This window comes from Stenella coeruleoalba (genome assembly GCF_951394435.1).
Source record: "Stenella coeruleoalba genome assembly, chromosome: 10".
Taxonomy (NCBI): domain Eukaryota; kingdom Metazoa; phylum Chordata; class Mammalia; order Artiodactyla; family Delphinidae; genus Stenella; species Stenella coeruleoalba.
In genome coordinates, this window is record NC_137156.1 from 61414047 (window position 1) to 61439886 (window position 25840).

At 43.3% G+C, this 25840-nt stretch overlaps 1 protein-coding gene across 1 annotated transcript; it reads left to right on the forward strand.

Annotated features, from left to right (window-relative positions):
- Positions 1-2225: 2225 nt before the first annotated feature.
- On the forward strand, positions 2226-3209 carry LOC307193357 (trafficking protein particle complex subunit 2-like protein). Its single transcript, XM_079935226.1, has 2 exons — positions 2226-2623; positions 2798-3209. Exons 1-2 carry the CDS (start codon positions 2400-2402, stop codon positions 3048-3050), a joined length of 477 nt encoding a protein of 158 aa, XP_079791352.1. The 5' UTR covers positions 2226-2399; the 3' UTR covers positions 3051-3209.
- The last annotated feature ends 22631 nt before the right edge of the window (positions 3210-25840 follow it).

Consider the following 25840-nt stretch of genomic DNA (forward strand, 5'->3'; position numbering starts at 1 on the left):
GTCTTCATGACATACTGCATTTCAACCTGCTTCTTTGTCTTACCGCCCGTATCTCCTAACACGAAGACTGGCCTGGTTTTATTTGTTGCTGTATCCTGTGCCTGTAACAATCGAGACGGCCTTTGCACTAGCCTCCTAACTGATCTCCCTGCTTCTATACTGACCCCTTACCACAAGAGCCTGAGTGAGCTTTTAGTGTCACATCACCCCTCTGCTCACAACCCTCCAATGGCTCTCATCTCACTTGGGGTAAAAGCCAAAGGCCGCCCACCAGACCTGAGGGAGCCAAATGGTCAGGACGCCGTATGACTCCGTATCTCATCACCATCTACTCTCCCTCTCATTCAAACGCCTTTACCATACTAGCCTCCTGGCCACTCCTCAGTCTCACCGGATATGTTCCTGTCTGAGGTCTTTGCCCATGCTGTTCCCACTGCCTGGCATGCTCTTCTCTAAAGTATCTGCAAGATTTGCTACTTCATCACCTTCAGATATTTACCCAATGTCAGCTTCTAAACTAGGACCACCATGTACAGTGTGCATGTTGTGCCTTGCATAAGCACAGAGGACACCTGTCCCCTGTGTTCTAGAAGCAGCCAGTGACTGAGCCATGACCAGCATCTACGCATGCTTATGGAAGAAACATCCCTTCTTACTCCATTCTGCCAGTCGTCTCCTCATTTTTACAGTCCTATCTCACAGAGTTACTATGAGAATCAAACGCAATTATATCAGTGATAATAACCTTAAAAAATAATATTTATTGAGAATTACTTCAGGCCAGGCACTGTCGTAAACTCTTTTCACAGATTATTGGTCTCATCCTCACAAGAACACTGTAAGATAGGTGCTATTATTATAACTAAGCAAACATTCATCTGCATTCCAGTTACCAGGGGCATCATTGTCCTTACATTCTTCTGTGATTCTTTAGCTTGCATCTATATTAAGATTTCCCTTAGAATGTCTTTCATGAATTCTGAGGAGTCAGTTGGGATGAGGCATCATTCAGTTTCATTCCAGTTTACACAACTCCAGCCAGCTATTTCGAGGGTTAAAGATATCCCAAGAATACAGAAAAGGGGCTTCTTTGTATGCCCCTGAAAAATAGAACACTAAAGACAATGCCAACAAATACAATAATACTTTTCTCATCCATTTCATTCTGTCTACATAATCAATTCTTGTTTCATCCAACCTTGGATCTGCTGTCTGCTTTCATAATGTCACCTACTTCTGGGTTTCAAGAGTCCTGGAAGCTCTGACTGATGTCCCTGGCACAGTCTGACACAACTTCTCACAGTGGTGAGGTTAGCTTCTCTGGGAAACCTGCAACAGTATCGATAATTGTCAGATTATCACATTTGGTGCAGTCCTTCCTACCGATGCTCCCATGCTGTCCTTTGTTGTTGTTACTTTAGGAAGACCTAGTTTCTGGCCTGTAGCTTATAACAGACCTTCAGGCAAAATGAAAGGAGAGCGGAGAATCCAGTTGTTGACGACAAAACGAAATGACTCTACTTTGTTAGTGACAAACATGATTTTAAAGTGGAGGATGATAGAATCCTTTCATGGATAAAACATATGTATACATGACTAATTTATACAGATCAGAGCAAATTATCCTGAAGGTAGGAAGATATTATGGCCACGGAGAGCCTTAACAAATCTCCAGGGCCTTCCAATCCATCCCGTTAAGTAGGCACAACGTTAAAAAGAGTCTTCGCCGGAGATTGGCCACTTGATTATGATAGGAGCATAGGGGCCTGAGGATAAAATATGCTTATAGCCTGGCTCCTTTATTAACCAGAATGGTAATAAAAGAGTTTCAAATAGACATAGCAGAAGGTAACCTAGAAGCTCTAGCTCTTTTAGAAGCAAGGAACTTATGTTGTTTGCTTATAAAATAATTCCAAAGCATGACAAATGTCATCACCAAGACACAAAGTTATCCAGCTTTCAAGTGAGGGTTTTTCTGAGGAGATGAGGAACCTCTGTTCTCTGGGCAGGTCGCACAAAATGTGGAGAACAACTCTTTATCCCCTGTTAGTAAGAGCCAACGGAATACTCCAAACATCAGTTTTAAGCTCCTAGTTCTCTCTTCTTCATTATTCATAAGCTTCCTTTGTTCATTAATTATATACCTTTATATGTACACTTAAATATACACACTAAACAAATAGTTAGATGACATAATTTAAAGCTTTCAATTTTAATTGTAAAATAAAATTAACTTTACTACCATGTTCTGAATTATGGCATAAACACATTGATTTTATCACCTTAATTGAAGTGAAGTTAACCTTTAGTTACAAATGCACAAACCTCAATATGTTAATCATTTTTAAAACATCAAATTAAAAGAAACTCGCCTAAAAATATAAGTGGGGGCTCCCAAGATGGCGGTTTGCGTAGCAGTGATCGCCAAGGAGAATTACCCTCTTTACATCCGCAGTGTCCCCACGGAGAACGAGCTCAAGTTTCACTACACGGTGCACACGTCCCTGGACGTGGTGGACGAGAAGATCTCAGCAATGGGGAAGGCCCTGGTGGACCAGAGGGAGCTCTACCTGGGCCTGCTGTACCCCACAGAGGACTACAAGGCCCGGCCCCACCAGTCACTGTAAGATCTTGACCAGTCCTTGGGACAAATGGCTCGAAACCTATAGAGTTCAAAGACATTCCCACAAGCAGTAACGAGCTCGCCCAGTGTCACTGCCCGGAGCCACTGTTCCGCAAGATGGAGTGGCCTTTAGAGGCTCTGCACGGTGATGCCGTGCTTGGGGCTGTCACAGAGTCCCCGTGTTAAGAGCGTGTTCCCTAACCAGCTGTGCAGTTACGGCTACGTGACCAACTCCAAGGTGAAGTTTGTCATGGTGGTGGATTCCTCCAACACGGCGCTCAGAGACAACGAGATTCGCAGTATGTTCCGGAAGCTGCACAACTCCTACACAGACGTGATGTGCAACCCCTTCTATAACCCGGGGGACCGCATTCAGTCCAGGGCCTTTGATGGCATGGTGACGTCCATGATGATACAGGTCTGTTGAGGAGAGCTCTGCAGCCCGTGGCTGGAAGGAATCGTTCTGTGCATAACTGTGTTGTTCAGATGTATCTTTATTTCCACTTGTCTCCTCTTGGGTGTCATGGATGTGCCGCTGGGGGCAGGGCCTCACGCACGGTGCCTGTTGACTAAAGGTCTTGTGAGATCAGGTTTGGCTTTTTCCTTCTGCGTCAGCAGAAGGTTTAACTAAAGACAGTTTAGGGACTTACCTGGCGGTCCCGCGGTTAGGACTCTGCGCTTCCACTGTAGGGGCCGCAGGTTCAATCCCCGGTCAGGGAACTAAGATCCCGCATGCTGCACGGCACGGCCAAAAAACAAAAGGAAGGAGTTTATGTGGACTTTCCAGGGACAGAGCAGATCAGGGACCAGACAGAGCAGGAGCTGTTGTCCCCACTAGGCACGAAGGGGCAGGGGGAGCCAGGTGGCAGGAGCTCTCAGAGCTTGGAGCCCAGAAGAGGCTGCGAAGGGAGGGGCAGAGGACCCGTGAGCCGGCCGCCCCCTCCAGTGGCTCAGCAGGTGGGCTAATCTGGAGGGGTCGGCCTTCTGTGCCCAGAGCCGGATTAGAGGGGCACGTGGGACGGCCTGCATACCTTCCCCCGGCGGGAGGGCCCTTCCTCCTTCTGGTCTGGCCCGGCCCTGGAAGGCCACCCTCCCGAGACCGTGTAACTACAGCGTCTTCATCAGCTGCTGCTGGGCATCGAATGAGCAAAGTGCAAGAGTCCCCTCCTGCCTGTTAGTGCCCTGAGGTTCCTGAGGGCCCGGGGGCCAGGTGGGTGTTGGAGAGCAGCCCCCTTCCCTGCTGACCCCAGGCCCCTGGGCAGGCTGTGGAAGGAGGGGTTGATGTCATCAGATTTCCGCCTTCTGCTGCCCCAGAAGCCTGCTCAGTCAAGGTTGATCACAGTTCTAACTGACCATGATTGAGGCCACGGCCCCTTCTGGGATCAGGTGACCCAGGTTCTAGTGCACTTTGTCATTTGGTGACGGCGTCTCTGAAGTGGAAGAGGCCCTCCTGGGCCTGAGGCACCTACACAGTCTGCTCTGTGTGGTCTCAGTGTGGCTGGCTTCCTTGATCAGGCACCCTAAGACACCACGAGCCCCTCCTGCCCCCTCAGTCACTCTGGAGAGGGTCTCTGACCAGGAGGAAGGTAGGAGGGTGGCTCAGACCCTCCCACTAGGAGGCTGTGAGCTGTGAGCGTCGTCGGCCCAGGGCTGGAATTGGGATGCACTCTGCTCGTCTTTGGGTTTCCTTCCTTTGAGCACAGAAGTAAACAAACAAAAAACAACTCAGAGTGTGTGTTAAAGACACACGTCCCGGGCTCCCCCCACCCTGCCTCGCCTGCCACAGGTGGAATTGCAAGGCCTAGAAGAGGGCTGAGAAGTGCGACCAGCAGGTGTTGGTCTGATGCAGGCCACCCTCACACGGGCTTTCTCCCCACCGTCCATCCTCAACTTTCTGGTTGAGCTTTTACTTAGTAACCTCTCCTGCCTGAGTGATGGCTGAGGCAGGGACTACAGGTTGCCAAGGCAACATCCATTCTCCCTTGCTTGCGTACTAACAGAACCCTAGTGTTACTGGGGACAATTGGCTAGACAAAGTACGCTTCCTGCCCGCACAAGGGTAGGTGGTTATGGCGTTTAAGTGGATGGCGTTGGGAGGCACTTGCAGGAAGGACACTTAAAAGGGGGATTCAGCTGGCAGTACCTTCATCTTTACCCTTCCTCCTTCCTGGAACTTAGATGTGATGGCTGGAGCCCAGGCAGCTATCTTGAGAGCATGCAGGCAACATTCATCCCCTGAGGATGGAGAGCAGAAAGCTAGAAGGAGGCTGGGTCTTTGCTGACATACCAGCCCTGGACTACTTATGTTCAACATTTTTTTAAATGAGGAAATGAAACCCCTGTCTTGTTGAAGCCACTGCTGTTTGGGTTTTCTGCAGATGGAGCCAGAGCAACCCATAATGGTTTTACACTCGAGGTTCTTCACATGCATCGTCAGGTAGCGTTCCCATTTTAGGTCTGAGAAAATCAAGGCTTAGACGTAACCTGCTGGCCTTTGCTTTGCCAGCAGAACGGTCAGATGGCAGTTTCATCCTAACTGTTTGCATCTCTGTACTGTGAGGCTCGCCTCACTGAGGGCCACCTGCCTGCCCATCCCCACGCGCATCCTCCCCACAGGGCTGAGCCCCGTCAGATGCAGCCCCTGCTCAGCCCTTGGCTGCTGCTCCAGGTGCTTCTGCTGAAGTTCTGTCCTCCCTCCCCATCAGCATTCCTTCTCCCTTCTTCCCCGGGCCAGACAGCCAAGCGGATCCTGCGTGTCTTGGCTTTCTCTGGGTATAGCTGAGAAAGTGTGGGTCAGAGCCCTGGACACCCACATGGGCTGCTTGGGCCTGAAATCCACAGGAAAGGAGGGACTCAAGGGCCCACTCTCCTCACAGTGGCCACGCAGAAGGGATTAAGAAGATACATCTGAAAAGGGACCAATTCCTTGGGATAGAAGCCTGTCTGCAGGTCCTTCCACAAAAGCAAAATGCACATCAAGACCAATGCACAGCCTCGCCAAGGAGGAGACTGGCACAAGGTACGGCGCGGCAGGAGCTGGTGCTTCATGAAGTTCAGCTCCAGGAACTACGTCTGGGAGGCCTCCCTCTCCTGCAGCCCCCAACTGCACATGATCCAGGCCTGGCTCGGCCCTGAGCCACCCAGCAGCCTTGGCAAGGTCCCTGCCACTCAGCCCCTCCTACCCACATTCTCCAGGGGCCAGTGGTGGTGCGTGTGTGCGCGCGCGCGCGCGCGTGCACGTGTGCACATGAAAACAGAAATTTATTCTCTCACGTTTCTGGAGGCCAGAGTCAGAAATCAAGGTGATGGCAGGGCCGGTTCGTTCTGCAGGCTCTGAGGGAGGGTCTTTTCAGCCTTCCCAGCTTCTGACGGCTGCCAGCGACTGCTGGAGTTCCTTGGCTTACGGACGCATCACCGCAACCTCTGCCTCTGTCTCCACGTCACGTTCTCCGTGTGCCGGTGTGTCTCGTACCCAGTGTGTGTCACTGGGTTTAGGGCCACCCAGGTGATCCAGGGAGATCTCCAGGTCGTTAGCTTAATCATATGTGCAAAAACCCCTTTTCCAAATAAGATCACATCCACAAGTACTGGAGATTAGGATGTGGACATATTTTGGGGGGGATTTCGTTCACCCCACCACAAGGGCCAGTGCTGACCCCAGATCACAAGCGGAGTGTGAACCTGGCCAGATGGACACGCAGATGGAGAGCACAGGCGCGCCCTCCCGAGAAAACACTGGTGCTGGAGAGGGGACACTGGGGACTGGGGACCGTCCACCTGTGGATAGCTTAAGGACCTGATAATCAAAAAAGTACAAGGTGGGCTTCCCTGGTGGCGCAGTGGTTGAGAGTACGCCTGCCGATGCAGGGGACACGGGTTCGTGCCCCGGTCCGGGAGGATCCCACATGCCGCGGAGCGGCTGGGCCCGTGAGCCATGGCCACTGAGCCTGCGTGTCCGGAGCCTGTGCTCCGCAACGGGAGAGCTCACAACAGTGAGAGGCCTGCGTACCGCAAAAATAAATAATAAATAAATAAATAGTAAAAAAAAAAAAAATATATAAGTGGATTTTGAAGTGGAAAACAAAATTCGCAGCTCTTTTTATGGAAATAATGACCCATCGTTTTAGCCCAGAACAAAATTTGGGGGGAATGTTATTTCAGAACCATTAGAAAACTAGGTGTGAAATGTATTTGTAAACTGGTGTGCCCAAGAGCAGAGACTGATTGACTAGAAATAATGCACTTCCCGGTACAAGGTATGGAAGTAACATAGAAAAGTGTAATAACATAGATACTTGAAAAGTGATAGTGAAAAGTGTAATAGCATAGATACTTGTTTGCCTGTAGGCATTGATGACCACTTTGAGCCCTTCAAGACAGGGGCACTGTCCATCTCCAGGACCTGGTCCATCTCCAGCACCCAGTGAAGGTTGTAGACAGGGGTTGAAGCAGGAGTGGAGCATCATCAGGAAGTGGAATCAAACCTGGGGGATAGCGGGTATTCCTTGCCATTGATCACGCTGAGACGTCGTCCTTCCTCAGCTCTTCCCCCTTCCCTTTCCTAGCTCCTTCCCTTACTTACAGGTTTTTCTTGAAGAACGTACCCTCAATAAATCCCATAACCTTGAGTCTCTCGCAGGCTCTATTCTAGGAAACCCAACTCAAGACAGATGAGCACATATCTGATAACATGCCCCACTCTATAAATATGGAGAATTTTCTAACACTTCTCATTCCACTGGTGACCAAGAGGTTAAGCCCCCTGGGTTATTATCGCCCTTCCCTTCTCCCTACATCCATCAGTCCTTCATGAATCCTATTAGTAGGGATCAGAGAAGCTTACCTTTGAGTCTAAGATCTTGGGAATGATTGTGCTCAAAGAGCCTGACCTTGTTCCCTAAAGAGAACATGCTATTCCTCTTTCCTGAGGGTAGACCCCACCTAGCAGGGCACCAGCCAGAATGTGCTCCAAAGGGCTGCCTCTCAGAGTCTATTGCAAGATGAAAACCATTCCCCACTTCAGCTTGAAAGGAGGTCATACAAAGTTAACAAGACAGGAGAAAGCCTTGAAACAGATGTTAACCCCTCCTTCCCCACAGCTACCAAGTCTGGTCTGAGTTCTCATTGGGTGTGACCCCAGGAGCCAAGCCACTCAAAGTTCTGACTCAGCTCTACTTCTAAGGAGCACATCAGCTATCTTTGCTGTCTCCTCTCTTCTTCCCAGGGAAAAGGTCTCAGGATTCCCTAGGTAGGGAGCCTCAGTGAGCCTCAGCAAAGCCAAGCACACTCACTCAAGACAGTGTTCTCCATTTCTAGCTATGATTACGGAGCAGGTAGAGGCCAGCTCAAGCCCTGACCTCTGTGCTCTGGCTACAGCTGAGTCCTACTGTCAAGTAGGGATGGAGAGGCTGACAGGTGGGCAGGGAACCTGTAAGGGCCTCGTGGAAGCCCCCTGAGACCCCAGAACAGCTGCAAAGACTACACATAGGTGCAGAAGATAATTAGGAAGCTACCAGTGTGCAGTTTCTACTTAAATGACGCCACCCAGACTGTGTCTGGAAACAAATGGACAGATGTTAATGCAAATGTGTCATCACTAGTCCTTTCAAGGGACTATGAACCAGCTCATCTCAGCAGCTCTGTGTCTAAGGGAAAGAGGGAGACAGAGGGACAGTAACAGACCTTTGCCGGTCTTGCTTTGCAGCCAGCCAAACGTATGTCAACCCAAAACGGAGATTGGGGAGTGGGGACAATGGATAGGAAAGTGCTAGAGGAACCACCAAAATTTGATCATTGAATTTCTCAGCTCTTAAATGGCATCCTAGGCTGCCGAACCACCCTTGGCCCACTCATAACAAACACCACCCCCTCACCCTTCCCAATATATTCTATGATAGCTTCCATCTATAATCTTCCTCTGTATCAGAGTGGTTATCACATTTTAAATTGCATAAAAATTAGCTACTGAAGTTTGTGAGTAATGCAGATTCTCAGGTTCTTATCCTGGGTCAGAGGGAGGAGAGCTAATTCTTGTTTATATAGCACAACCCAAGGATCTTCAGTAGCTGGCGGAAGCAGTTTGTCAACATTTGGACATAGAATGGCTGGAAGCAAATACATTCCTCCATTGTAGTTTCTTCTCCATTACAAACACCACATCTTGAATGACCACAATCCTAGGACTGAGCCTCTTCTATAATTCTCTCAGGCTAGAGAGAAAAGTAGATTGAAGTACTGGGAGTCTAGGAGAGACCATGAAGGGAGACAGCAGGGTGTTAGGAAGCTTACTGTACTCTCTATAGTTCTGTGCAAAGCCTCACAAAAGGTACCCTATTCTTCTCCACATCAGCATGGCAGGAGGCAGTATTGATAAAGACAAAAAGATACCAGAATATGTGTCTACATGGATGGAGTTCTTTGACTCTAGTCCACATTATCTTTGTTTTGCCTTGCTGGACAAAATGTCTTAGCTGCTTAAAAACTAGTTTGGAGGGCTTCCCTGGTGGCACAGTTGTTGGGAATCCACCTGCCAATGCAGGGCACACGGGTTTGAGCCCTGGCCTGGGAAGATCCCACATGCTGCAGAGCAACGAAGCCCGTGTACCACAACTGCTGAGCCTGTGCTCTAGAGCCAGTGAGCTACAACTACTGAGGCTGCATGCCACAACTCCTGAAGCCCATGTGCCTAGAGCCCGTGCTCCGCAACAAGAGAAGCCACCGCAATGAGAAGCCCGTGCACCGCAACGGAGAGTAGCCCCTGCTCGCCGCAGCTAGAGAAAGCCCGCATGCAGCAACCAAGACCCAACGCAGCCAAAAATAAATAAAATAAAGAAATTTATTTTAAAAACCCAAAAAACAAAAACTAGTTTGGAAATAAGTGCAATACTGTCTTTTACACCCAAGTTTGGGCTGTGCTTGAGCCCTCTCCTGGGGAGGCCTTGATTCTCCCACTGTCTCTGGGATCGGACACATGAATTTCAGCCCAGTGGTCCCTGTCTTGGCCTCATGAAGATGAATGATTTGTCAAAGAAGATCTTCTCCAGCCTCCTCACTTTTCAGGCGAGGAAGCCTCTCCAGGAACAAATGGTTCCATGAGAACAAAAGGCATATTCATTGTAAAGATTTCAGGAGTGACTCTTCAGAAAACCTAACCATCTCTCCTCTCATCTGTCCTGCACAAGATGGGTTTCAGGTGGTTCTATTACCTTGCTTCCTTCTACATTAAATATTTACAGTATCTCACTGTCTTTAAATGTTTGGCTATTCATTGATTAAGAATCATTTACTTGGCTCAGTTCAAACAACAGTCCTTATACTCAGAAACAATAGCATTTGATCCACTTGACAATATTCTCAGTGGTTTTGTGGAGGTATGTAAACTTGGATATGAAAGCAGGGAGAGAGCTAAATTGCTCCACAAATGAACCGAGAAGAGATGGTCAGAAGCCTGGAAGGTAGATGGCTGCAAGTTCAAGAAGAGAGAATTAGAAGATATCCCAGAATTTTTGAATGAAATGCTATCTGTAGTGCAACATAAACTACCTCTTCTGCCTCTCTTACAAAATCTCTAGTCAAATCTACATTTGCGGATGGGATTTGGTATTGGGAATTATACAAGCAAAGAAATAAATACTGTTGCAGGATTGGCCTCGGGTAAGACCAGAGGCTGGGTACACATGGCAAATGGAAGTGGGAGCACCAGCACATAAGTTACACTAAGAATTGAAAGTGCAGGGCTCCTGGCATCTTTCTTTTTCTTTTTTTTTTTTTTAATTTTATTTATTTTTTTATACAGCAGGTTCTTATTGCTTATCCATTTTATACATATTAGTGTATATATGTCAATCCCAATTGCCCAATTCATCACACCACCACCACCACCCCCGCCGCTTTACCCCCTTGGTGTCCATACGTTTGTTCTCTACATCTGTGTCTCAATTTCTGCCCTGCAAACCGGTTCATCTGTACCACTTTTCTAGGTTCCACATATATGCATTAATATACGATATTTGTTTTTCTCTTTCTGACTTACTTCACTCTGTATGACAGACTCTAGGTCCATCCACCTCACTACAAATAACTCAATTTCGTTTCTTTCTATGGCTGAGTAATATTCCATTGTGTATATGTGTCACATCTTCTTTATCCATTTATCTGTCGATGGACACTTAGGTTGCTTCCATGTTCTGGCGATTGTAAATAATGCTGCAATGAACATTGTGGTACATGACTCTTTTTGAATTACGGTTTTCTAGGGTATATGCCCAGTAGTGGGATTGCTGGGTCGTATGGTAGTTCTATTTGTAGTTTTTTAAGGAACCTCCATACTGTTCTCCATAGTGGCTGTATCAAATAACATTCCCACCAACAGTGCAAGAGGGTTCCCTTTTCTCCACACCCTCTCCAGCATTTGTTGTTTGTAGATTTTCTGATGATGCCCATTCTAACTGATGTGAGGTGATACCTCATTGTAGTTTTTTTATTTATTTATTTATTTTTTTTTTTTTTGCGGCACGCAGGCCTGTCACTGCTGTGGCCTCTCCCGTTGCAGAGCACAGGCTCTGGACGCGCAGGCTCAGCGGCCACGGCTCACGGGCCCAGCCGCTCCGCGGCATGTGGGATCCTCCCGGACCGGGGCACGAACCCGTGTCCCCTGCATTGGCAGGCGGACTCTCAACCACTGCGCCACCAGGGAGGCCCCTCATTGTAGTTTTGATTTGCACTTCTCTAATAATTAGTGATTTTGAGCAGCTTTTCATGTGCTTCTTGACTATCTGTATGTCTTCTTTGGAGAAATGTCTATTTAGGTCTTCTTCCCATTTTTGGATTGGGTTGTTTGTTTTTTAAATATTGAGCTGCATGAGCTGTTTTTATATTTGGAGATTAATCCTTTGTTGATTCATTTGCGTATATTTTCTGCTATTCTGAGGCTTGTTTTTCCGTCTTGTTTATGGCTTCCTTTGCTGTGCAAAAGTTTTTAAGTTTCCTTAGGTCCCATTTGTTTATTTTTGTTTTTGTTTCCATTATTCTAGGAGGTGGATCAAAAAAGATCTTGCTGTGATTTATGTCCAAGAGTGTTCTTCCTATGTTTTCCTCTAAGAGTTTTATAGTGTCTGGTCTTACATTTCAGTCCCTAATCCATTTTGAGTTTATTTTTGTGTATGGCGTTAGGGAGTGTTCTAATTTCGTTCTTTTACATGTAGCTGTCCAGTTTTCCCAGCACCACTTATTGAAGAGACTGTCCTTTTTCCATTGTATATCCTCGCCTCCTTTGTCATAGATTAGTTGACCATAGGTGCGTGGGTTTATCTCTGGGCTTTCTATTCTGCTCCATTGATCTATATTTCTGTTTCTGTGCCAGTACTAAATTGTCTTGATTACTGTAGCTTTGTAGTATAGTCTGAAGTCAAGGAGTCTGATTCCTCCAGCTCCGTTTTTTTCCCTCAAGACTGCTTTGGCTATTTGGGGTCTTTCGTGTCTCCATACAAATTTTAAGATTTTTTGTTCTTGTTCTGTAAAAAATGCCATTGGTAATTTGATAGGGATTGCATTGAATCTGTAGATTGCTTTGGGTAGTATAGTCATTTTCACAATATTGATTCTTCCAATCCAAGAAGATGGTATATCTCTCCATCTCTTTGTATCATCTTTAATTTCTTTCATCAGTGTCTTATAGTTTTCTGCATACAGGTCTTTTGTCTCCTTAGGTAGGTTTATTCCTAGGTATTTTATTCTTTTTGTTGCAATGGTAAATGGGAGTGATTCCTTAATTTCTCTTTCAGATTGTTCATCCTTAGTGTATAGGAATGCAAGAGATTTCTGTGCATTAATTTTGTATCCTGCAACTTTATCAAATTCATTGATTAGCTCTAGTAGTTTTCTGGTGGCATCTTTAGGATTCTCTATGTATAGTATCATGTCATCTGCAAACAAGTGACAGTTTTACTTCTTCTTTTCCAATTTGTATTCCTTTTATTTCTTTTTCTTCTCTTATTGCTGTGGCTAGGACTGCCAAAACTATGTTGAATAATAGTGCAAGAGTGGACATCCTTGTCTTGTTCCTGATCTTCGAGGAAATGCTTTCAGTTTTTCACCAACCACTGAGAATGATGTTTGCTGTGGGTTTGTCATATATGGCCTTTATTATGTTGAGGCAGGTTCCCTCTATGCCCACTTTCTGGAGAGTTTTTATCATAAATGGGTGTTGAATTTTGTCAAAAGCTTTTTCTACATCTATTGAGATGATCATATGGTTTTTATTCTTCACTTTGTTAATATGATGTATCACATTGCTTGATTTGCATATATTAAAGAATCCTTGCATCCCTGGGATAAATCCCAGTTGATCATGGTGTATGATCCTTTTAATGTGTTGTTAGATTATTTGCTAGTATTTTGTTGAGGATCTTTGCATCTATATTCATCAGTAATATTGGTCTGTAATTTTCTTTTTTTGTAGTATCTTTGTCTGGTTTGGGCATCAGCATGATGGTGGCCTCATAGAATGAGTTTGGGAGTTTTCCTTCCTCTGCAATTTCTTGGAAGAGTCTGAGAAGGATGAGTGTTAGCTCTTCTCTAAATGATTGATAGATTTCACCTGTGAAGCCATCTGGTCCTGGACTTTTGTTTGTTGGAAGATTTTAAATCACAGTTTCAATTCAATGCTTGTGATTGGTCTATTTTCTGTTTCTTCCTGGTTCAGCCTTGGAAGATTATACCTTTCTAAGAATTTGTCCATTTCTTCCAGGTTGTCTATTTTATTGGCACAGAGTTGCTTGTAGTAGTCTCAGGATGCTTTGTATTTCTGTGGTGTCTGTTGTACTTCTCCTTTTTCATTTCTAATTTTATTGATTTGAGTCCTCTCCCTCTTTTTCTTGATGAATCTGGCTAATGGTTTATCAATTTTGTTTATATTCTCAAAGAATCAGCTTTTAGTTTTATTGATCTTTGCTATTGTTTTCTTTGTTTCTATTTCATTTATTTCTGCTCTGATCTTTATGGTTTCTTTCCTTCTGCTAACTTTGCGTTTTGCTTGTTCTTCTTTCTCTAGTTCCTTAGGTGTAAGGTTAGATTGTTTATTTGAGATTTTTCTTGTTTCTTGAGGTAGGCTTGTATTGCTCTATACTTCCCTCTTAGAACTGCTTTTGCTGCATCCCATAGGTTTTGGATCATCGTGTTTTCATTGTCATTTGTCCTTAGGTATTTTTTGATTCCTCTTTGATTTCTTCAGTGATCTCTTGGTTATTTAGTAATGTAATGTTTAGCCTCCGTGTGTTTGTGTTTTTTACTTTTTTTCCCCTGTAATTGATTTCTAATCTCATAGCATTGTGGTCAGAAAAGATGCTTGATATGATTTCAATTTCCTTAAATTTACTGAGGCTTGATTTGTGACCCAAGATGTGATCTGTCCTGGAGAATGTTCCATGTGCACTTTAGAAAAAAGTGTAATCTACTGGTTTTGGATGGAATGTCCTATAAATATCAATTAAATCTATCTGGTCTATTGTGTCATTTAAAGCTTGTGTTTCCTTATTAATTTTCTGTTTCGATGATCTGTCCATTGGTGTGAGTGAGGTGTTAAAGCCTCCCACTATTCTTGTGTTACTCTAGATTTCCTCTTTTAGAGCTGTTAGCAGTTGCCTTATGTATTGAGGTGCTCCTATGTTGGGTGCATATATATTTATAATTCTTATATCTTCTTCTTGGATTGATCCCTTGATCATTATGTAGTGTCCTTCCTTGTCTCTTGTAACATTGTTTATTTTAAAATCTATTTTATCTGATATGAGTGTTGCTACTCCAGCTTTCTTTTGCTTTCCATTTGCATAGAATATCTTTTTCCATCCCCTCACTTTCAGTCTGTGTGTGTCACTAGTTCTAAAGTGGGTCTCTTGTAGACAGCATATATATGGGTCTTGTTTTTGTATGCATTCAGCAGGCCTGTATCTTTTGGTTGGAGCATTTCATCCATTCACATTTAAGGTAATTATTGATATGTATTTTTCTACTACCATTTTCTTAATTGTTTTTGGGGGGTTTTTTGTAGGTCCTTTTCTTCTCTTGTGTTTCCCACTTAGAGAAGTTCCTTTAGCATTTGTTGTAGAGCTGGTCTGGTGGTGCTGAATTCTCTTAGCTTTTGCTTCTCTGTAAAGCTTTTGATTTCTCCATTGAATCTGAATGAGATACTTGCCAGCTAGAGTAATCTTGGTTGTCGGTTCTTCCCTTTCATCACTTTAAATATGTCATGCCACTCCCTTCTGGCTTGTAGAGTTTCTGCTGAGAAATCAGCTGTTAACCTTATGTGAGTTCCCTTCTATGTTATTTGTCGTTTTTCCCTTGCTGTTTTCAATAATTTTCTTTGTCTTTAATTTTTGCCAATTTGATTACTATGTGTCTCGGCATGTTTCTCCTTGGGTTTATCCTGTATGGGACTCTCTGCGCTTCATGGACTTGGGTGGCTATTTCCTTTCTCATGTTAGGGAAGTTTTCCACTATAATCTCTCCAGATATTTTCTTGGGTCCTTTCTCTCTCTCTTCTCCTTCTGGGACCCCTATAATGCGAATGTTGTTGCGTTTAATGTTGTCCCAGAAGTCTCTTAGGCTGTCTTCATTTCTTTTCATTCTTTTTTCTTTATGCTGTTCTGCAGCAGTGAATTGCACCATTCTGTCTTCCAGGTCACTTATCAGTTCTTCTGCTTCAGTTATTCCTTCCTTCTAGTTATTGATTCCTTCTAGTATAGTTTTCATTTCAGTTATTGTATTGTTCATCTCTGTTTGTTCTTTAGTTCTTCTAGGTCTTTGTTAAACATTTCTTGCATCTTCTCCATCTTTGCCTCCATTTGTTTTCTGAGGTCCTGAGTCATCTTCACTATCATTATTCTGAATTCTTTTTCTGGAAGGTTGCCTATCTCCACTTCATTTAGTTGTTTTTCTGGAGTTTTATCTTGTTCCTTCATCTGGTACGTAGCCCTCTGCCTTTTAATCTTGTCTATCTTTCTGTGAATGTGGCTTTTGTTCCACAGGCTGCAGGATTGTAGTTCCTCTTGCTTCTGCTGTCTGCCCTCTGGTGGATGAGGCTATCTAAGAGGCTTGTGCAAGTTTCTTGATGGGAGGGTCTGGTGGTGGGTAGAGCTGGCTGTTGCTCTGCTGGGCAGAGTTCAGTAAAACTTTAATCCACTTGTCTGCTGATGGGTGGGTCTGAGTTCCCTCGCTGTTGATTGTTTGGCCTGAGGCAACCCAGCACTGGAGCCTGCAGCCTCTTTGGTGGGGCTAATGGCGGACTCTGAGAGGGCTCACGCCAAGGAGTACTTCCCAGAACTCCTGCTGCCAGTGTCCTTATCATCATGGTGAGACACAGCCACCCTCCCCCATGCCTCTGCAGGACACCCTCCAACACTAGCAGGTAGGTAGGTCTGGTTCAGTCTCCCCTGGGGTCACTGCTCCTTCCCCCTGGGTCTTGATGTGCGCACTACTTTGTGTGTGCCCTCCAATAGTTGAGTCTCTGTTTCCCCCAGACTTGTCAAAGTTCTGCAGTCAAATCCCACTAGCCTTCAAAGTCTGATTCTCTAGGAGTTTCTCCTCCCATTGCCAGACCCCCAGGTTGGGAAGTCTGACGTGGGGCTCAGAACCTTCACTCCAGTGGGTAGACTTCTGTGGTATAATTTTTCTCCAGTTTGTGAGTCACCCACCCAGCAGTTATGGGATTTGATTTTATTGTAATTGCGCCCCTCTACCATCTCATTGTGGCTTCTCCTTTGTGTTTTGATGTGGGGTATCTTTTTTGGTGAGTTTCAGTGTCTTCCTGTCAATGATTGTTCAGCAGTTTGTTGTGATTCCCGTGCTCTCACAAGAGGGAGTGAGACCACGTCCTTCTACTCTGCCATCTTGAACCAATCTCTTCTCCTGGCATCTTTCTTGAGTTATGAGATACACCTGAGATAATTACTGAACCTAGAAGACTAGAAGGGCTTTGGCCCTAGGAATCACTCCTAAAGGGGAAGGATCAAAGAGTGCCATGGACGGCCAGGCTCACTATGAAAACGTGAAGATCTATAAGAAACAAATGCAGTATATTGACCTACTTAGGGCTGGTAATGACAGACTGTTCCTTAGAAGGGAAATCATTTGAAAGCAGTGGTTAAAGAGTATGGTTCTGATCTCAGACACAGCTGGGTTCAAATCTTGGCTGGATCTAGCTTTCTCTTCTTTGGAAAAGGCAACTTACGTAACCTCACTTTCCTCATGGAGGTTCTGTTATCCCAACTGTTGCTTTTGAGGAAGTCCAATAAACTCTCCAGGCTCTTTGCTCTAGGACAGCAGACAGTTTTACTAGAAGTATACAGAAAGTATGAGGCATAGACTATTGCACTGTAAACCATTTTGATGGTACCTGTCCAACCCAAGAATTTGGAATCCCTCCCCACTGCACCTGGAGAGACCTTCCCATGTTCCTTTAAAACAAACAAATAAACATAGGTATTGGATGAGCTGGTTTAAAAATAAAGATGGTTAAAGGGATGGAGAATCGATGAGGATGGTGGGAGATGAGGTCTCTTGTGGCAGTTCTGGTTCTCAGTGGCAGATGATAGGAGAAGACAAGAGAACTCCTGCAAATGTATGGTAGAAACTGTTCACAAAGCTGCCCCATCTGGGGCAGATACTTCATTGAGATTGTTAGTCCCTCAGCTCCCTCATGAGTGAACCATGACATGAAAAGGTGGTGTGATGGAGGGCATATCATTCCATGGGGCTATCACACCTGTCTTTTCTTTACTCTGAGTCCATATCTCAACAGTCAGTTCTTATTTGTTACTGCAAGTCATTTCTTCAGCACCATTTCTCTGTGTCTGTGCATATGATATCTCTATTCTCTGGCTCTACCTGCGCAAAAATTTTCCAACCCTTCCTCAGCCATGATAAGTTCAGAAATTAATGGAGAGGTGTGTGACAAGGTAAAAAGGATCTTTGGGTGGCTTTAAGTATTTCCCTTTTTAATTTTGGGGGGCCTTAGATTTTTCCATTTTAAAGAACTGAAATCACAAAAAATTCAGGAAAAATCATCTAATAAGTGGTTTAATCATTTAAACATTATACAATAATGCTTCCTCAAAGCCCTCAACTCCTTCTTCCAAATTATTCTGATAATTTAGCAACTGAATGACAATAAAAATACCTTCACATATTAAAATTGTGTAGCATACTCTCAAGTAGCATTGACATTCTAAGCTTAGAAGTGTGATTAATCTTTTCCTGGAATATATTGATTTAAAGGTGTAATGCTTTTTATAATTGATATATCAAAATGCCAGATGAGAGAAACTCTGTTTAACTTAGTAATGTGACAAAAAAATTCACCTGTGTCTTCCTTTACTTATTTATTTATTTTTTTTTTGGCTGTTTTGAGTCTTAGTTGCGGCACGCGGGATCTTGCGGTGCGTGGGCTCTTCCTTGTGGTGTGCGGGCTTCTCTATAGTTGTGGCGTATAGGCTCTAGGGCGCGTGGGCTCTGTAGTTGTGGCACGTGGGCTAAGCAGCACGCAGGCTTAGTTGCCCTGCGGGATGTGGGATCTTAGTTCCCCGACCAGGGATTGAACTGGCGTCCCCTGCATTGCAAGATGGTTTCTTAACCAGTGGACCACCAGGGAAGTCCCTTCCTTTACTTTTTTAGTAACTCTTTTTTCATTCTTTTTTAAAATTGAGATATAATTGACATATAATATTAGTTTCATGTGTACAACATAACAATTATATATTTTTATATATTGCAAACTGATCACCACAGTAAGTCTAGTTAACATCCATCACCATACATAGTTACAAATTTTTGTGCTCACCTCCACAGCACATTACATAATTATAAATTTTCTTCTTGTGATGAGAATTTTTAAAATATATTCTTTTAGCAGCTTTCAAATATACAATACAGTATTAATTATTTACTACAGTCACCATGCTGTACATTACACTTCCATGACTTATTTATTTTATGACTGGAAGTCCTTTACTTTTTTTTATAATTAAAAGTATAATTTTATATTATATTATTTTTTTGACATCTTTATTGGAGTATAATTGAGTCCTTTGCTTTTTATGTTATCTATAGAAAGAGTCTTCCTCCCATTGGGAATATGACAACACACCTATCATTCCCTTCCATACAGAATGCTATTGCAGTAGCAGCACCACCTGATATGATCCCATCATCTGGTTAGTCACAACTCCCTCCTCTATGGATTCTGAACCAATTTAGAGGTTGGAATTGAATCATAGTATCCACTTTATTATCAGCCAGATTGTAGACTATGACTTGAAGACAAACTCAGCTTTCAATGACCTCTTTCCACCTCAACTCAAGTCTAGACCTTGCTACCACACAGTGGGAGAGTTCTCTCTACAGAGGTTACTCCTCCAGTCACATGGATGAAGGATCTGGGTGTATCTCAAGTCCCATCACGTCAGATGGACAAGAGGCCCAACCTAGGTGTATTTACCACCTAGAGGATAGGGAGAGGGAAGAAAATAGCCTGCCTCCATGCTGGTCAGCCAGAAAGAAGAACACTTTTCATCTCATCCATGAGATAAGTTACTTCTCCTGCCATGGAGAGGGGGTAAGGGCAAAAGCTTTTCCCCAACTCTTCCTGATTAGTAGGAATGTTGACAAATCCTATTCCATGGACCAAGTCAGGAATATCTGTAGTAGGAATAGAAAGATATCTCCTATTCTACAAGTACATCATCCATGGGAAAACATAGGACACGAAGCCATAAAGTTCATTCCAAGCTCAATACCACCCAATCAGATAATTATGTACTATCTGAGAGCCTGAACAGTAGAAATTATTTTTCTAACCAGTGCCAAACATTCAGATGAAAAGAGTCTATGCCACTGTTCATTACAAGCTTCAAAATTATCTCAAAGTTCTTGAGCACATAGGCATACTCTTTTTTTCTTTTCATTTCAAATAGAAGGACAGAATCACTGCCATGTTTTTTACAGCTTTATTGAGGTACAACTGATACAAAAAAGGGCATGTATTTAAAATGTACAGTTTGATGACATCCATAAAATAATTGTCACGATCAAGGTAAATGTCCCCAAAGTTCCCTCATGCCCTTTGTAATTCATACTTCTTCCCCCAGCAGCAAGTCATCTGCTTTCTATCAGTATAGTTTATATTTTATAAAAATGCTATCATACAGTGTGTATTCTCTTTTTAAAAAATATTTATTTATTTTTGGCTGCTGTGGGATCATCATCACAGCATGCAGGATCCTCTGCTGCGGGGCGTGGGCTTCTCTCTAGTTGTGGCCCACAGGCTTAGTTGCCCCACAGCATGTAGGCTCTTAGTTCCCTGACCAGGGATTGAACCTGCATCCCCTGCATTGGAAGGCTGATCCTTAACCACTGGACCACCAGGGAAGTCCCGGTATTCTCTTTTTTTCTGACTTCTTTCATTTACCAGAAGGATTTTTTTACTCCATGTCATTGTGTATATCAATTGTTCATCTTTTTTATTGTTGAGTAGCTTTCCATTGTATTATGAACCACAGTTTGCTTATTCATTCACCTGCTGCTGGACATTTGGACTGTTTCCAGTTTGTGGCTGTGACAAATAAAGCCGCTGTGAACATTCATCTTCAAGTCCCTGTGTGGACATATGCTTTTGTTAATTTGGGTAAATATCCAGGATTGGCTGGGTTGCATGGTAAACATATGTTTAACACTTGAAACTGCCAAACTGTTTTTCAAATTGGTTGCAATAAAGACATATTCTCTTTTTTCTTTTTGTTTTGGACAAATGGAAAGAAAGCTTTGCAATTTGACATTTAACAATTGAACCTTCTTTGCATTTTTTTCTCTTATATTCTCTAGGAAATGTCTGTCTTCATTTGTCATAGGTCTTCTCATTTCATGGATTTTTTTTTTCAGTAATTATGTTCTGGCCCTTCTACTGGCCTGCTTCTTATTTGAAAAATGGGGTAAGTCACCAGCCTGGAGAATCTTAGGTTCAGAGATGTTACATTTACCTCAGAGACTCGCTGTGAAGATTAACGGAGATTTCAGGAAGTTTTCAAACAAAATACCTCAATTGTGGTGGACCTAAATGCCCGGCCTACATTTGTGAACAGGTGCAGAACAGTGTTGATTGAAAGTCAGCGACGGGACCCTGGAGTTGGAAAAAAAGAAAAGAAAACAAAAAACCCTATGCCTTTCTGTTTCATCAAGATCTCCTTCTCAGCCCACCCACATTTGTTCCAATTACTGTAGATATCAGAAGCAGGAAAATTTACTTTGCTCCTCAGAGCTCTCTCTGACATGCAGGAACAGAAGGGAGAGAGGTTTTTTTTAAGCTTAAAAATATTCTTATGAAATGGAGAAAAGAGCATTAAAGGATGAATTGGGGAACCATGGGGAGCAGAAACTGGCAGGTTGCTACGGGGAGTAAACATCATGGAACCTTGGTTTCCCAGCTTGTACTGTTTGAAAGCAGTCTGGGGACTTCCTAAGAAGTTTAGCTTATTCTGTGGTTTCTGAGAAAATTTAAAACACAGATTCAACAAGAAGATGGATGTCTGAATTACAAGCTTCAAATAAACACGGTCCCTTTGTCCCAGTGCTTTTACTGTTGGGAAGAAAAACTCACTTACCAAACTCTCTGAAGTGTGAAGGCAAGCTTCGGGCCCTGCTCCCCCACTCCCCCTCCAATGGGGGAGGTCTGCTGGGGAAAGCAGGTGAATTGAAGTCTGATGCCTGAAGTGTGAAGGAAGGTTGTCCAAAGCCTGGAAGGATCAGTCAGCAACTAGGACCCGCACCTGGAAGCCAGAGGGGAAGGGAGTTGGGACGGCAGACCCAAGAGAGAAGGGAAGGACTTTGTATTTACTCCAGCTGTCACTCACAATCAGTGACTAAGAAGTGAAGGGAACAGTCAGGGGGAGGCAGAGCCACAGCAGAGGGAGCCCTGGAGAGGTGAGTCCCTCCACCCCTCCGCCTTCCTTGTGGAACGCGGCTCCCCACCAGCCCTGCCTCTGTAAGGCAGCTTCACACAGCCTTGAAATGATCAGGGAGTCTGGCCTCAACTGATGGCATGTGTTTGCCAAGTTCAATCCACTTCCACTCAATTTTGAAAATTTTGCCTCGCATGGGCAGAAACCCCAAAAGTGTAAAGACAGTAGAAGCCCATTTGTTGTTGTTTTTTAATATTTATCTAGCAAATACTTTTTTTTTTTTTTTTTTTTTTTTTTTGCGGTACGCGGGCCTCTCACTGCTGTGGCCTCTCCCGTTGCGGAGCACAGGCTCCGGACGCGCAGGCTCAGCGGCCACGGCTCACGGGCCCAGCCGATCCGCGGCATGTGGGATCTTCCCGGACCGGGGCATGAACCCGTGTCCTCTGCATCGGCAGGAGGACTCTCAACCACTGCACCACCAGGGAAGACCGGGTGACATTTTTGAAGCTGTTAAGTTTGCGATAACTTATTATGCAGCAGTAGAAAATATTTTTTAATTTTAATTATTTCCCTGGGATATAATTCCACAGATAAAGTGATTATGGTTTCTCTTTATTGAACCCACCAACATTGTGATATCTGTTTCTCTAGTTCAATGGGCAGAAGTTGGTATTAATTAAGCAAACTTTTGAGAAAACTCTTAGATTATACAACTACTCATATCCAATTAACTTACAAAATCCCTTCTTGTTAACATGGCCTTTAAGGCCTAGCATAATTGGCTCTGTGAATTTTTCTAACATCTAATACCACCCTTCCTGTAGCAGTAGGATTCAACCAGGGGAGGTTGAGCAGGAGGAGGCTGGAACTCCACTGGTGTGGGCTGAAGCTACTGCCCACAGGCAGAATTTTTTTCCTCTCTAGCTCTCTCTCAGAAACCTCAGTCCTGCTTTTAAGGACTTCCAACTGGTTAAGTCAGGCTGAACCAGACTATCCAGATAATCCTCCTTACTTAAAGACAACTGATTAGGGACTTTAATTGCATCTTCAAGATCCCAAACCTAGATTACTGTTTGTTTGAACAACTGGGGACTAGAGCCTCAAAAAGTTGACACATCAAAAAGCCATCACACTACCTTAGCCCAGTACCTCCAGCCTCTTAATTTTTTTTTTCTTTTCTTAAAAACATCTTTATCTGGTGTGATTCTAAGGGTGATGCTGGCCTCAAGCATGAATTGGGAAGTGTCCTCTTCTTTTCTATTTTCTTAAAGAGCTGTTCAATATTGGTATTATTTCTTCCTCAAATGTTTGCTAGGAGTCACTAGGAAAGCCATCTTGGTCTGGAGTTTTCTTTCTGAGAAATTCCTTTTTAATTTTGATTTCGATATCTTTAGTATAGATACAGGGCTATTCAGACTTTTAATTTCTTTTGGTGTCATTATTGGTAATTCTGTCTTTCAAGGAATTATCCTTTTCATCTAAGTAATTTATTGGCATAAAGAAATTCATAGTTTCCTTATTAATGCTTTATTATCTGTAAGTTCTGTTGCAATATCTCCTCTTTTATTTCTGATACTGGTAATTTGTGTGCTCTCTCTCTCTCTCCCCCTCCCTCCGTCCCTCATTCTTGCTCTTCCTCTCAGCTAGAGGTCCATTTAGATTAGGCTTTATCAATTTTATGGCTCTTTCCACTTTTGGTTTCTCTGATCTCCTCTATTGTTTGGCTGTCTTCTATTTCAATGGTTTCTGCTCTATATTATTCATTTTCTTTTGCTTTTTTAAAAATCTAATTGCTCTTATTTTCTACCTTTCTTTAGAAAAGATGAAACTCAACATCCTTGATTTTATAACATTCTTCTCTAATATAAGCGTTTCAAGCTATAAATTCCCATGTGAGGACTTCTTCAGCTGATTTTTTTTTTTGAAATATAGTTGATTTACAATATTGTGTCAATTTCAGGTGTACAGCAAAGTGATTCAGTTATACACACACATATATGTATATAAATATGTATATATTTATATTCTTTTTTCTATTCTTTTCCATTATAGTTTATTACAAGATATTGACTACAGTTCCCCATGCTATATAGTAAATCTTTGTTGTTTACCTGATATATTGGATTTTAATTTTCAACACTTTTGCGATTTCCTTTTTTTTTAAATTTTATTTATTTTATTTTTGGCTGCGTTGGGTTTTCATTGCTGTGCACGGGCTTTCTCTAGTTACAGCAAGTGGGGGCTATTATTCATTGGGGTGCACGGGCTTCTCATTGCGGTGGCTTCTCTTTTTTTTTTTTAAGCATCTTTGTTAGAGTATAATTGCTTTACAATGGTGTGTTAGTTTCTGCTTTATAACAAAGTGAATAGCTATACATATACATATATCCCCATATCTCTTCCCTCTTGCATCTCCCTCCCTCACACCCTCCCTATCCCACACCTCTAGGTAGTCACAGAGCACCAAGCTGATCTCCCTGTGCTATGTGGCTGCTTCCCACTAGCTATCGATTTTACATTTGTAGTGTATATATGTCCATGCCACTCTCTCACTTTGTCCCAGCTTACCCTTCCCCCCGCCATGTCCTCAAGTTCATTCTCTAGTAGGTCTGCATCTTTATTCCCGTCCTGCCCCTAGGTTCTTCATGACCTTTTTTTTTTTTTAGATTCCATATATATGTGTTAGCATACGGTATTTCTTTTTCTCTTTCTGACTTACTTCACTCTGTATGACAGACTCTAGGTCCATCCACCTCACCACAAATAACTCAATTTCGTTTCTTTTTATAGCTGATTAATATTCCATTGTGTATATGTGTCACATCTTCTTTATCCATTCATCTGTTGATGGACACTTAGGTTACCTCCATGTCCTGGCAATTGTAAATAATGTTGCAATGAACATTGTGGTACATGACTCTTTTTGAATTATGATTTTCTCAGGGTATATGCCCAGTAGTGGGATTGCTGGGTCGTATGGTAGTTCTATTTGTAGTTTTTTAAGGAACCTCCATAGTGTTCTCCATAGTGGCTGTATCAATTTACATTCCCACCAACAGTGCAAGAGGGTTCCCTTTTCTCCACACCCTCTCCAGCATTTATTGTTTGTAAATTTTTTGATGATGGCCATTCTTACCGGTGTGTGGTGATACCTCATTGTAGTTTTGATTTGCATTCCTCTAATAATTAATGATGTTGAGCATTCTTTCATGTGTTTGATACCAATCTGTATATCGTCTTTGGAAAAATGTCTGTTTAGGTCTTCTGTCCATTTTTGGATTGGGTTTTTTTGTTTTTTTGATATTGAGCTGCATGAGCTGCTTGTAAATTTTGGAGATTAATCCTTTGTCAGTTGCTGCATTTGCAAGTATTTTCTCCCATTCTGAGGGTTGTCTTTTGGTCTTGTTTATGGTTTCCTTTGCTGTGCAAAAGCTTTTGAGTTTCATTAGGTCCCATTTGTTTATTTTTGTTTTTACTTCCATTTCCCTAGGAGGTGGGTCAAAAAGGATCTTGCTATGATTTATGTCATAGAGTGTTCTGCCTGTGTTTTCCTCTAAGGGTTTTATAGTATCTAACCTTACATTTAGGTCTTTAATCCATTTTGAGTTTATTTTTGTGTATGGTGTTAAGGAGTGGTCTAATTTCATTCTTTTACATGTAGCTGTCCAGTTTTCCCAGCACCACTTGTTGAAGAGGCTGTCTTTTCTCCATTGTATATTGTTGCCTCCTTTATCAAAAATAAGGTGACCAGGGCTTCCCTGGTGGCACAGTGGTTGAGAGTCCACCTGCCGATGCAGGGGACACGGGTTTGTGCCCCGGTCCAGGAAGATCCCACATGCCACAGAGCAGCTGGGCCCATGAGCCATGGCGGCTGAGCCTGTGCATCCGGAGCCTGTGCTCCGCAATGGGAGAGGCCACAGCAGTGAGAGGCCCGCGTACTGCAAAAAAATAAAAATAAAAAAATAAGGTAACCATATGTGCATGGGTTTATCTCTGGGCTTTCTATCCTGTTCCATTGATCTATATTTCTGTTTTCATGCCAGTACCATACTGTCTTGATTACTGTAGCTTTGTAGTATAGTCTGAAGTCAGGGAGCCAGATTCCTCCAATTCCATTTTATTTTTTCTCAAGATTGCTTTGGCTATTCAGGGTCTTTTGTGTTTTCATACAAATTGTGAATTTTTTTGTTTTAGTTCTGTGAAAAATGCCGTTGGTAGTTTGATAGGGATTGCATTGAATCTGTAGATTGCTTTGGGTAGTATAGTCATTTTC

What these genes read in the sequence shown, in the direction of transcription:
- LOC307193357 (XM_079935226.1), top strand. Translation starts at nt 2,400, where the DNA reads ATGGCGGTTTGCGTAGCAGTGATCGCCAAGGAGAATTACCCTCTTTAC. An exon ending in GCCCGGCCCCACCAGTCACT is followed by an intron (nt 2,624 to 2,797) that starts GTAAGATCTTGA and finishes GCTGTCACAGAG; the next exon opens with TCCCCGTGTTAAGAGCGTGT.